The following is a 14,022-nucleotide window of genomic DNA, read 5'->3' on the forward strand; positions in this document are numbered from 1 at the left end:
AGGCCCATGGACTTCAAGCAACTTGCTCCCTCCACTGCCCCCTCTCTCTCCAACCCTCACCTCCTACACTGAGGAAATCTGTAGCAATACAGGCCTGACCTAACACAGAGTGGTAGAATTAGGTGTCCGCTATTTCCTTCTGCAGCAGGAAAGACTTGCAGACCTGGGGCCTGGTTAGTGAGGGAGAATAGTAAGTGGTTAAAAGGGGCTGAGTTCAGGAAACCTTAATAGTATTTCCAGCTTGTTTAGGTGTGCATATATATATTTTTTAAATATCAGAATAATGCTGAGTTCCTTTTGTCTCATGTCTCTGTATTTACAGTTCTAGTGAAGTGTATGAGTCAGAATTAATTTTATTTCCTTTCTACAGGTAGTGGCGAAAGAAGCCTGGGAGAACCATAGATTAAGAAATGACTCTATCATCGTGGATATTTTTCATGGCCTTTTCAAATCCACCTTGGTCTGTCCAAAATGCTCTAAAGTTTCTGTGACTTTTGACCCTTTCTGCTATTTAACTCTTCCACTGCCCTTGAAGAAAGATCGTTCCATGGACGTTTCTCTGGTTTTTGCAGACCTGCATCGTAGACCTACCCAGGTAAAAAAAGACATTTGTAGGTGTGAATTATACCCAAAGACAGTCACTGCAATCCAGTTCAGGAAAATCTGATCCATTTGACTATTAAGGCTGAGATTTTCAAAGTCACCCAAAGGACTTGGATGCTAAATTCTCGTTTAAAATTTATTGGGGATTGAGCAAAATCGAAAGTGGTTTGGAAAATATCTCATTCTAAGTGACTGGGATGATGGGGCAACAGGAAGCTTATTTGCCCTGGTGGCAACAAGAGTACATATGATAATATTGGAGAGCATAAGCAATGACACATTTGATTGTCACATCCAACCCTGCCTGCCTCTGGTGCCTTGGGAAGTGCTAGGCTGAAACTTCTCTTGAGTGTATAGGGCTCTGAGAGGACTTATGCAAAATGAGGGGGTTAGTTAAACAGAAATTAAAAGGTACAGTGACTAGAGTGAAATCCCTGCAAGCTGCTTGGACACTTTTCAAAGACACCATAGTAGAGGCCCAACTTAAATGTATACCCCAAATCAAAAAAACACAGTAGAAGAACTAAAAGAGAGCCACCATGGCTTAACAATTATGTAAAAGAAGCAGTGGGAGATAAAAATCATCTTTTAAAAAGTGGAAATCAAATCCTAGTGAGGTAAATAGAAAGGAGCATAAACACTGCCAAATTAGTGTAAAAATATAATAAAAAAAAGCCAAAAAGGAGTTTGAAGAACAGCTAGCCAAAAACTCAAAAGGTAATAACAAATTGTTTTTTAATTACATCAGAAGCAGGCAGCCTGCTAAACAACCAGTGGGGTCCCTGGACAATCGCGATACAAAAGGAGCACTTAAAGACGATGAAGTCATTACAGAGAAACTAAATGAATTCTTTGCTTCAGCCTTCATGGCTGAGGATGTTAGGGAGATTCCCAAACCTGAGCTGGCTTTTGTAGGTGGCAAATTTGAGGAATTGTCACAGATTGAGGTGTCACTAGAGGAGGTTTTGGAATTAATTGATAAACTTAACAGTAACGAGTCACCGGGACCAGATGGCATTCACCCAAGAGTTCTGAAAGAACCCAAATGTGAAATTGCGGAACTACTAACTATGGTTTGTAACCTGTCCTTTAAATCGCATCTGTACCCAATGACTGGAAGATAGCTAATGTAACGCCAATATTTAAAAAGGGCTCTAGAGGTGATCCCAGCAATTACAGACCAGTAAGTTTAACGTCAGTACCGGGCAAATTAGTTGAAACAATTGTAAAGAATAAAATTGTCAGACACATAGAAGAACATAAATTGTTGGGTAAAAGTCAACATGGTTTTGGTAAAGGGAAATCATGTCTTACTAATCTATTAGAGTTCTTTGAAGGGGTCAACAAACGTGGACAAGGGGGATCCAATGGAAATAGTGTACTTAGATTTCCAGAAAGCCTTTGACAAGGTCCCTCACCAAAGGCTCTTACGTAAATAAAGTTGTCATGGGATAAGAGGGAAGATCCTTTCATGGATTGAGAACTGGTTAAAAGACAGGGAACAAAGGGTAGGAATAAATGGTAAATTTTCAGAATGGAGAGGGGTAACTAGTGGTGTTCCCCAAGGGTCAGTCCTAGGACCAAGCCTATTCAATTTATTCATAAATGATCTGGAGAAAGGGGTAAAAAGTGAGGTGGCAAAGTTTGCAGATGATACTAAACTGCTAAGACCAAAGAAGACTGAAGAACTTCAAAAAGATCTTACAAAACTAAGTGATTTGGAATGAAATTTAATGTGGATAAATGTAAAGTAATGCACATTGGAAAAAATAATCCCAACTATACATACAATATGACGGGGGCTAATTTAGCTACAACTAATCAGGAAAAAGATCTTGGAGTCATCGTGGATAGCTCTCTGAAGATGTCCACGCAGTGTGCAGTGGCAGTCAAAAAAGCAAACAGGATGTTAGGAATCATTAAAAAGGGGATAGAGAATAAGACGGAGACTATATTCTTGCCCTTATATAAATAGATGGTATGCCCACATCTTGAATACTGCGTACAGATGTGGTCTCCTCATCTCAAAAAAGATATACTGGCACTAGAAAAGGTTCAGAGAAGGGCAACTAAAATGATTAGGGGTTTGGAAAGGGTCCCATATGAAGAGAGATTAAAGAGGCTAGGACTTTTCAGCTTGGAAAAGAGGAGACTTAGGGGGGATATGATAGAGGTATATAAAATCATGAGTGATGTGAAGAAAGTGAATAAGGAAAAGTTATTTACCTGTTCCCATAATATAAGAACTAGGGGCCACCAAATGAAATTAATAGGCAGCAGGTTTAAAATAAATAAAAGGAAGTTCTTCTTCACACAGTCAACTTGTGGAACTCCTTGCCTGAGGAGGTTGTGAAGTCTAGGACTATAACAGGGTTTAAAAGAGAACTAGATAAATTCATGGAGGTTAAGTCCGTTAATGACTATTAGCTAGGATGGGTAAGAAATGGTGTCCCTAGCCTCTGTCTGTCAGAGGGTGGAGATGGATGGCAGGAGAGAGATCACTTGATCATTACCTGTTAGGTTCACTCCCTCTGGGACACCTGGCATTGGCCACTGTCAGTAGACAGGATAGTGGGCTGGGTGGACCTTTGGTTTGACCCAGTACAGCCATTCTTATGTTTTTGTTCTTATGACCTTATGATCCCGAGCAGAAATGAGAAAATATCCTGTGTTTGCAGAAATTCAGGAACAGTTTGACCCTTATATGTACCCTATGTATGGCCGGGTAGGTTTATCTGTGATCTGGAAATGTGAGTGGACAATCAGGTGGCAAAAATTGCAGATGGCACAAAATTACTTAGGTTGATGAAGACTGGAAAAGACCAAGAAGCTTCAGAAAGATCAAATAAAGCTAAAAGAATGGGTAACATAATGTCAGATGAAAGGCACTGCTGACAAATACAAAAGAATGTGCATTGGAGGCCATAATTTGAACTACTCGTACAGTTTGCTGTATTTTTAAATGAAAAAGACCGAAACATTATTGTAGACTCATCACTGAAAACCTGCTCACTGTGCAGTGTCCATCAAAAAAGCAAATGTAAGTTGAGATTTATACAGAAATGGAAGGAAAATCTGAAGATATTAGATCATTATGAATCAGTGACATACTTTTATCTGGAATACTGGGTTCAGTTCTGTTCACCCTATCTCAAAAAGGATATAGCAGAAACAGAAGGGATTCAGAGACAGGCAATAAAATTGTTAGTGGCCTGGAAACATTCTTTATGAGTGACAATTGAAATGACATACTGTTTAGTTTAGAGAGAAGGTTAATAGGAGGAGACCTGATAGAGGTATATAAAATAATAAATGGCATAAATAGAATGTTTATAAGCATTCCCATAAAACAAGAACAAAGTGGACCTTCATTGAGATTGAAAGATAACACATTTAAAACTGATAAAAGCAAATACTTTATGTGAAACCTAATTAACGTGTAGAATTCATTGCCACTGGATAACACTGAGGCCAAAAGCTTAACAGGATTTAAGAAAGGATTAGAAAATTTTATGGATAATTGGAACAATGCACAGATAAGGTAAAAATACAAATAGAGGATTTAAATGAACAAGGCAGCCTCTGGGGTCATGTGGAATCTTACTGTATGGACATGTTAAGTAATTAACATGCAAGGACATGTTAAGTAATTAACATGCAAGGATTCTTGCACCTTTCTCTGAAGCATCTAGTGGTGTTCTCTGTCTGAATCAGGATATTGGATTAGATAATCCACTGGTGGCAGTTCCTGTCTTCAAGAACTTCTATGCCTCCCCACTTGTGGGATAGCTCCTTCTGCTGACGAGCTCACAGAGCCCTCTTCAAAGCAGTGGTGTGTACATGTTCTGAGGTTTTCAAACAGTCAGCACCCAGGTTATAGAAGGGAGTGCACTTCTCAGCTGTCTCCGTTCCTTCTGCTGTGTGTTTTGACTACTGTCAGGGTGGTAAGCTTAGTGCCCTGTTCTGTAGTTGAGGTATATCCCTAAGTTTAGTTTGAGTTCTCAAAATTCCCTCCAGTGCTGAAGCTGTGCTCAGATTGAAACCTGCAAGGGGTTGAAAAGCTGTGCCCATGTGGATGATGATTCCAGAATCAGATGCCCAAGTGAGGTTTTTGATCTGTTTGGGGGATTTCCCCCTCTTTGACCCAGTATGCTGCCTGCAAGGCATTCACACTGTAGGCTTTCCAGGACTGCTAACTGCAGCCCCAGCTGCACCTTATGGAAGTGGCCCTAAAGGCTCTTGAGTTACCAAAAGGCTGTGTTTCTGTGCACTGCCCAGACTGACCTGTATCTGCATCGCTGCCCGCACCAGCTGTATAGGCAGAGTTGTTTATTCTGGCCACAGCTTCAGCACCAGCTTTCACTAGGGACTTGAGTGCTGGGTCAGTTACCTTGGAGTCTGCTCCACGTGGTACAATCAAGATTCAACACAAAACAGGGCCTTTGGCACTGACTTCTGCCACAAAGGCAGCTCCAATGATCCTCTAAGCTGGCACTAGCTTCTGGTAGGCCCCTTAAAACACCAAAATGCTTGGCTCAGCTTGTACAGCAGAACACTCCTGGCTCTGCCTCAGGCCTTCCTTCATGGGGTCCAGCCTCAGCACTGATGACTGCACTAATTCTGAGGAGGAGAAAAGGAAATGTTTGTCCAGCAGTGAAGTGTGTCCTAAAAAGAAACAGCAGCATTTCTGCTGGACTTCCCTGCCGCAGGAGCCCTGTTTGGGTTCTTCATGCTTTGGCACCATCTTCCTGCTTAGATATTTACTTCACTCATACATCTCATCATGGAGTAGTCACCTAGCCCTCGTCTCTGGGACTCCCAATTCTGGACCATTGATGATCTGGAGTTTGGCGGATCGTCTGTGCTGCCCGGCACAAGGACACACAGCCATCTGACTCCCTAAGGAGTCCTACTCATAGACTTACACAGAGTCCTTTACAACTTCTAACTATGGAACTATATTGGGACTAAATACAAATTTTCAGAGTTGGCTGGACCTAGTGGCAGGGTCACCCCAGCTTGTCTTTTTCCCCAGCTCTAGGGCTTTGGGGACTGTCCCATCCGCACAGCCCCTGTTTCAGTACTAGGGCCTGATCTCATGTCACCAATACAAGTGGACCCAGCATCACAGCCTTATCCTCCTCTTCCAACTCCCTGGTGCCTTCTCTGGCCAATGGACATCTTGTAAGAGGTAATGCTGAAAGATTTTTTTTTTTTTTTTTTTTTAACTTTCTGAAGGGGGATGTCACTGGTGCCACCTCCCCAGATCACAACACTGGATCCTCAGCTGTGTCACTTTCCAGATATCAGTGTCAAGTGTTGCTGAGAAAGATCACTGCTGTTACAGCTGCCAATATCAACCAGAGCTGTAAAGCTCTGGAGCCACTGTAGACATTCTCCCATTTTGCTCTGACAAGCTGGCTTTATCAGCTGTGGTTTTAAATTCAGCCATGGATTTTTGGCTTACTCCAGCATCTTTGCCTGCAGTCTCAAGAAGGTGGCTAGGATGTACCCAGTCCCTTCTCTGGGCTCTAGATACTTTGAACAGCACCCCACTCCTAATAGCCTGGTGGTGTCAGTAGCTTTGGTCAAGGGAAAGGAGATGAGAACAATCCATTCCACAGCTAAAGATAGAGAGGGCAGGAGAATGAATTCCTTAGCCCACAAAGTCTATTCCTCAGGCTCCTAGGGGATGAGAGTGCAGACTACCAGGTGGCTATGGTGAGATACCAGTATGCATTTTGAGGAGCTATAAGTCCTGTTCTGGAGTCCTTTTTGCATGATGTGCCCTGTGAACAGTCATACATGTGTCTGACTCATTTGTGAGGACTGTGACCATGGCATAACTCTCCAGTGGTACTCCTGTTTCATTTGTCGGGTCTGTCTGCAGAGCCACAGGCAAAAATAAAGTATTTGCCCTTTGAAGGCAGGATCTCATCCAGTGAGTCATTTCTTTCATCACTAAAAAGTTGAAATCTATTAGGATCTTAGGCCCCTCCCTGAAGCTATCCAAGCCCTCTGCCACTCAGAAGCAGATGTTGCTTCTCCAGCCTTCTGATATCAAATGCAAGAACCACATACCAAGAAGCAAACAAAACAACAGCAAACTTGTGTTGCTTCTGGTCAGCCCAAGGCAGGTTTGACAGTGCAGTCAAGTACAGACTACTGGCCTCTGCACATCTTCCTGCTTGCTCCCTCTCTGCCCCTCCCTTTGGACCACCTCTATTTGTTTCTTTTTACATCACCTCTCATTGCTGGGTCAAGACATTCTGTGATGGATATTCATCCAGTTCTGCACAATGCCCACTCCCTTCCCTGTCTCTCTTCAGTGACCCTTGTCACAAGAGTCCATCTAGAGAAAGTGGACTCCTCCATGGTTCCTTTCATGAGGAAGGAGTTCCCTTTTGAAATGCGAGTGGAGACGAACATTTTTTTTCCTGGTGTCGCATCATTCCCAAGAAGGTGGACGCTCTTGGACCCCTCTTGGACCTTGTGAGTCTAAATAGTTCCATCGGGATCTTGGAGTGCACACATACTTTCACACCCTCCCCCTCTTGGAAGCAATCATTCCTTCCCTCTTGCAAGGATACGGCAACCTGGCTTCCTATTTAAAAGATGCCCATTTCCACGTAACCATCAGGAAGGTGGGACAGACACGTTAGCAGTACAAAGTACTTCCCTTTGGTTGATCCATGGTCCCAAGGGTATTCACAAAATATCTGGCCAGAATAACTGCTCATCTGAGGCCGGGTCTACACCTAAAAGTTAGAATGACCTAGCTACATCGCTCATGGCTGTGAAAATTTTTTACTTCCTATACAATGTAGTTAGGTCAGCCTAACCTCCACTGATAGATGCAGCTAAGTTGACAGAATTCTTCTTGACTTGGCTACTGCCTCTGTCAGAGGTGGATTAACTATATTGATGGAAAAAACCCATCAATGTGTACACTATGATACTGCAGCAGTACAGTTGCAGTGCCATAACTCTGCCACTGTGGTGTGGACATAAAGTAAGATGTTACCCCTAAGGGGTCCATGTCTTTCCATACATAGATAACTGGCTGATAAGAGCCAGGTTTGTAGCAGGAGATGAGACTCCATATTCCATATTTGTCACTGGTTCCACAGTGTGGGGCTTGCAGCTCACCTAGGAGAAATCAACCCACATCTCTTTCAGAGGATCACATTCATTTTTGGATACTGCTCAGGGAAAAGCTTCCTCACCAAAGAAAAGTTTCCTCAATATTTTTCAGATTCTTCCTATGCTGACGGCCACTCCAACTGAGACTACTCAGTATTTCTTGAGGGCTCGTGTGATCACTGCAACATTGTATAGTTCCACTGTTGCATTAATTTAAATGGAATAAATGGGGTAAAGATGTTAACATAACTTAACATTAACCAGAGTTAAATGAGGTCTGGAATACAGAGACCTCTGCCTGTGTAACACCCTTGCAAACACACCCTTTAAAGATCCTTTTTAACCTTTTATTAAAAATACATAAAAGAGAAACAGTTTAAGCATTTGAAATGTAAAGTAGTAAATAAGGCTTTCTTTTTAACATTTCTTGTTCCCTTCTTCTTTTGCTGGAGAGAGCTTTTAGAAGGAAAAATCCCCTTGTTTTGACAGATTAGAGGTTCTCAAACTTTTTTTTGTTGACGGACCCCTTTTCAAATACAATGTTAATCATGGATCCCCAACTGAGAAACTAATTGACAAAAATATATATGTACTTCATACAAACACGTACTATTAGTAATGCTTTAAGACTATATTTACAGATACCAGGGAGATGGGTGTGCCTGGTTCTTACTGCAGTCTGTCTTTGGTGTGACATGTGCAGATGTGCAGTGAGATTTATTTATTTTTTCGTAATATTTTGCAGATTCCCCGTGCAGTCTCTAGTGACCCCATAGGGGCTGCGGACCCCAGTTTGTAGAATAGTTTACACCTTGATTATTTTGTCCCCCATTTAGACCTAATATCCAGCATACCAATTTTGGCTCATTAACTTCCAGCGCCACATCTCCTTTTTTTTAACAATCATTATTTCAACACAGTCCTTGAATCATATCAACTCGGCCTTTTTGTTTTTGATTAATTCCCTTATTTTATCTCCCTTTTGTATCTTTTCCCATTCAGTATTTGTTGATAAAAGTTATTGTAACACCTTATAAACTTGTACATACTTGTTACAGTTGAGCTCACATATGGATAAGTTTGTAGGTCCAATTATCATGGCATAATTCCTCTCTTTTCTGAACCCCACCTAGGAATGGACATTTGTTCATAAACCCCAATTACAAACAAAAACATCATTTTAGTTTAAGCATAAAAAAGAAGGGGGGAAGAATTACGTGGTTATATTTTAAGGTTTGAAAATTTTATCCCAAAATCGGGGTTTACAAATGTTAATTAAATATTACAAACATTATAGTTAAAGCTTTCAGATGTTAACAGAGCTTGAGAACTTACAACTGTCATCATTTGTAGCTAAAACAAAACTTAAAACTGCTTCTGTTTATATGTTTGTAAGATGTATTAAAACAAACAAGCTCTTACCACTTGTTTGGCTGTCTGCCCAGGATGGGTAAAAATGGAAAAAAATCCTGTCTTTTTTTGCCACTTACACAGTTAAAGCTGTATATTTACCCAAACCATCTCAGTGAGTACTTATCCTTCCCTGTATTTTTCCACAGACCCTATGCCAGGAACCCAAGTTAAACAAAATCTTAAACTTAACTTTTATCAGAAGGTTGACTTCCTACAGAAGAAGCCCAAATTAATTAGCATTTGGTGTATCCCTGAAGACAGAGGACTCAGAACTCCACCCATATAGTAAACTAAATTCTATTTTTGTTACCACCTATTAAAAGTAAGAAATCTGAATGAGACAGGTCATATTGCAACACGCTCCAACTTTGTAGTTCATGTTAGAGCTTTTCTACGCAATGTGGCAAAGCACATTACAGGCATGTGATTTGTAAAGTGCTCTAATGTGCTCTAATTGCCCCATTCATAACCTTGCTGGTGCACTCTAAAAGATTCGCATTAATGTAACTACTACTACTTGTGTCCTTCCACCACAGTCATAGGGCATGTGTTGGGCATGTGATAGGGCCTTATCTGTAGCCCTGGTGAGATCATCTGTGGTGCAAGGTTCCTGCAGGAATTGGCCATCCAACAGATGTTCCATGGTTTGTTTCACCACAGTCACAAATGTCTTGGTCATCTGGGTCACTTCTGAATGTTGACTTTTGACCTGCCAACTCTTGTTCAGAGGCGATTTAAACATCTCCAAGTCAACCAGTTCTTCTCTGCACCTTTGGGAAGGGATTCGGCAACCTCAGTGTGCATTTTGATGTCCTTGTTGAGTGTTTTGAGCTGTGTGTACCATATTTCCAGTTGAATAGCTGTTGGCGATTTTTCTAAGTAGTTCCATTGCAGCTAGGAAGCTTTTCAGTGATTCCAGGTGGGTGGCTTCCTCAGTGTGGCCATGTAGCAGATATCTGGTATCTTTGACTTGTCATAATTGTTCCCTTTTGCTTGTAACCGCTCTCCTGATATGCCGTGAAGCGGTTCTAGCAAGCACATCAAGGTAGTTCTCATTTGTTGGTTTTAGACATTCTGTGATGTAGCAGCAGCTGTCATCCTGAACAGGGTTCAGCTTTGAACGAACCGATCTTTCCTATGCTGGCATGCATGTTTGGCTGTTGAATAGCAAAGTGCAAGTGCAGTGGCTCGTAGCATTGCTGGGTTGGTTCCACATTTTAAATGTGCAAGCTTTCTGAGTTTGTTCTGGGTGCAAACTTTCCCTTTTGTCTTCTCCATCGTGCCTTGAAGAAAAGAGTGCGAGCTAGTGTCAGTCTAAGGCAGACAGGATTCCAGCAGCAAGCGATACCCCATTCCAGATTATGTTGATTTGTCTACTGGCCTCATGATTCTGAAGATGGAAGAGATGCGCTTGCATTTTGGCTGGGTTGGCGTGCAATTGGGTTGTTGGTGTAATAAACTGAGAGCCCAAAGAATTCCGATGTTAGCATAGCTTCAATCTGGACAAAATCCTTGGCTTGTTGGTATAGATAAAACTTCTGGTGCTGAGATCGATCAGTTGATCATTCGTGTAAATATTATAGTGTATTGATGAAAGTATGCTCCCTTATCTTAGGCCTTGTTCTGTTGCCGCCATCCATTCTGCTTCCCACATAGTTTGATATATAAACATTGGTTCTCTAATATCAATTGATATCAGTCGTTTGGGGTGGTGATCTTTTGTCATGTTATATATTTTAGTGAGGAGCTTTTAATATTTCACTACAGTATGCTGCTGCTAAGCTGACATACATGGCCCCTGTTACCACAAACTTTTCAAAGCCATCTTTGATGTATTGAGTGATATTCAGCTCTTGACTGGTGCATGACTTGCCTAGGTAGAATCCAGCTTGCTCTGGGATTAGATGCTTTTCAGTGAGTGGTAATAGGTGTTTTAGGATAAGATGCTCCTGTAGTTTCTTGAGGTGACATAGTAGTGATATAAGCCTAAAGTTCTTTGACTCTGTTGCGTCCTTCCTCAGCTTCAGGAGTGCCACAACATGTGTTCATTGTCAGATCTTGGGTACTTTGTATTTGGCTGAGCATGTGCTAAACAACTTGAGTAACCAGTTCTTTATTCCTGATCCAAAGTGTTTGATATGTTGAATACAAATGTCATCTAGACTAGTGGCTTTGCCATTCTTGAGGGTCTTTGCCGTTCTGGAGGTTAATTTGGTCGTTGCATACTGTGCCCCAAAATTGTACGTTTCCTAGTTCTTGCCACTTAAGCTGTATCTTGGGCTGTTCGTTTGGTGCCCAGTCATTTTTTAGGAGTTGTTGTGTGACCTTGTCTGCAGTAAATGTGTAGTGTTGCTCTGCTGTCCTTGGGTGGTTGTTTCCAGATGGTTAATCCATGCTTCTTACTGCTCTGGGTCATGTGCACGCTCTCAGTGAGATTCTTTTATGACTTTTGTTTTTCCTCCTTTAGTCTAGAGACCATTTTTTTGCCTTTCAGTGAATGGGTCTGCTTTGAAGTTCTGCTTGCATTTTGCATACTAATCTGATAAGTTGGATGTTGTTCCCTGCACATAGTTTGTTCTCCAGCCTTGTGGATTATGCTTTTTCGAGACCATGCATTGACAAACTGGTCATAATTTTCTGGTATTCGTTCAATATTTCTTACAATGGCATCGAGGTAATTGGAGAAGCTCTTCCGTTTTACTTTCTTAAAATTAAAGCAGCACCAGCATTGTACTGAGTTTGGCATTACAGCTGCATTCTGGATGGCGATGGGCTGGCGCTGCACATGTGGAATTGGGCCCAAACTAAGTTTGTGACCTGAACCAGTTATGTTGTTGCTGATAAATGCCAGATCAGGGTTGTAGCCTCATTTCCATCAGCTGCTGTTGGAAGAACTGGAGAGCTTAGGATTCTGAATTAAGTGGTGTGCATTTGGCCACAATTCAGCTGGTTCATCATTTTTATCAGTTACGCGATAGCCCCATTTGACGTTATGACCAATGATCACCTGCGTTTTGTCACGTTCAGGGTTGTGGGCTTGTTAACTTGAATTGTTTGCACTGCAGTTTATAGACAGACACAGTGGAAATGCTACCAGTGTTTACAGTCAGGACTTCAATGTCATTGTTATCAGTCATAGATGTGTTGTTGATGACAAGATTAAATTAGACAAAAATGGCACTGCCATATTGCTTGTGTGGTCTTTCAATTGTCACGTTCATCCCAAATATCCAGGGCAGTGGCTGTTAATCCCTCTCTGTGTCTCCTGGAGGCATAATATCTGGCAGTGAGAGTAAGGGCACATTTTGGCTATAAGGTCTTGTTTGGCACCCAAGAGCCCTTTGACATTTGCTGATATTATTATCAGTGCTGCCCTGATGAGGACCCTTTTGTATGATGCTGATGACTGCGTCAACCTTTAGGTACAGTTGGTCGGTTACGCTGATGACTGTGTTGCTCTGTAGGCCTAGATATATTCTTTAGTTTTACTGTAATAGTAGGTGTTCAGCAGGATTTGCAGATTCAGAGACGCTAACGAGGACCAGTATGTGAACACTCTTGTAACTATGTTCAGTGTCACTCACCAGGTACGACGTAGCACCCTGTTTAAATGCTCAGTTTGGGAAGGCAGTGCTACAGTTTCTAATCCATTAAAACTCCGCTCCCACCTTCCATATGGGCAATACCGCTCACTGCTCCCCTAGATGGGAATGTTCAGAGGCCCTCAGAGAAGAAAGGCAACTCATCAGTAACTGTTGTTCTTTGAGCGTTGCCTCTGCTCATTCACAATACCTTCCTGTATTCCCTTTTACTTCAGAGTTCTCCATGTAAATGGGTCTCTGCAGTTCAGGAGAAGGAATGAAGGTGATGGAGCTGGTGTGCTCCCTTACATAATCTCGTATGCTGAACGTTTGGTACCAGAAGGGGGTGTGCATGCATTTCCTGACAACAATGCTTTTGAAGAGGGTTCTGAAGGTTGATGCTGGATGGGAGGGGCCTTAGATGTGTCTGCTTGCACAGAGGAGACTCTTGAATGACAGTTTCTGGTAAGTGACCTCTTTCCTCTGATATGTCACTGGCATGGTGCATGTTGACTTGTCCCTTGGAGCAGGAATCAGGAAGTGGGCAATGTAGTAGGAAGAGAGCCGGAGACATAAACCCTTGTATCAAAGGCCTGCTATGAGGCAGGACCTGCTCACAGAATCTGGAAAGAACAGGGCTGATATTGCAGAAATACACATTCCTAAGAAGTGCTAAGCACAGAGTACTCACGCAAACATATCCCGATATCAAGTGGTACCAGAACATCCCGATATTAAGGATGGTACAAAAACATTCCATAAGGATAACAGGAACACGCTGACCCCTACTAAAAGATAAGGTCAGAATGACAATATGTAATAAAGATGTTTTGATTGAGCCAACATGTACAAGGTGATAACTAGCCACATCGGGGGCAGTAACTATGTCAGAGGTAGTACATAATTTGTTTGTATTCGGGTATAAAGATGTATCTCAGAGGGAGTATCTTTGTCCAGAGGGGGGAATGGAAAGTCTGCCATTCACTGAGCTGCATTCTTGTCATGGGCATACATGTCTTACTATCCTTGTAGAGTCTACCAGGTTCTATTACCATGCTTTGTCAACAATGAACCTGGCTTGGTGCCTTTGTACCTTAAGGATCTTGTGGTCATTGGGCAGTTCGCTTGAGGTCTGCTGTGATGGCTGTCTGCGCAAAGCTGGGGACACACACACACACACACACACACACACACACACACACACACACACACACACACACACACACACACACACACACACACACACACACACACACACACACACACACACACACACACACAC

The 14,022-nt window shown here is 42.1% G+C and overlaps 1 protein-coding gene across 3 annotated transcripts in view; it reads left to right on the top strand.

Annotated features, from left to right (window-relative positions):
* USP4 (ubiquitin specific peptidase 4) overlaps positions 1 to 14,022 on the top strand; it is a 156,066-nt gene that overhangs the window by 74,650 nt on the left and 67,394 nt on the right. For all 3 annotated transcript variants that reach the window (XM_054033998.1, XM_054033999.1, XM_054034000.1), the window contains one exon: positions 371 to 595. In XM_054033998.1, the coding sequence (XP_053889973.1) occupies positions 371 to 595 (225 nt within the window). The remainder of the gene's footprint in view (positions 1 to 370; positions 596 to 14,022) is intronic.

The sequence above is a fragment of the Malaclemys terrapin genome, chromosome 7, assembly GCF_027887155.1.
Source record: "Malaclemys terrapin pileata isolate rMalTer1 chromosome 7, rMalTer1.hap1, whole genome shotgun sequence".
Classification (NCBI taxonomy): Eukaryota; Metazoa; Chordata; order Testudines; family Emydidae; genus Malaclemys; species Malaclemys terrapin.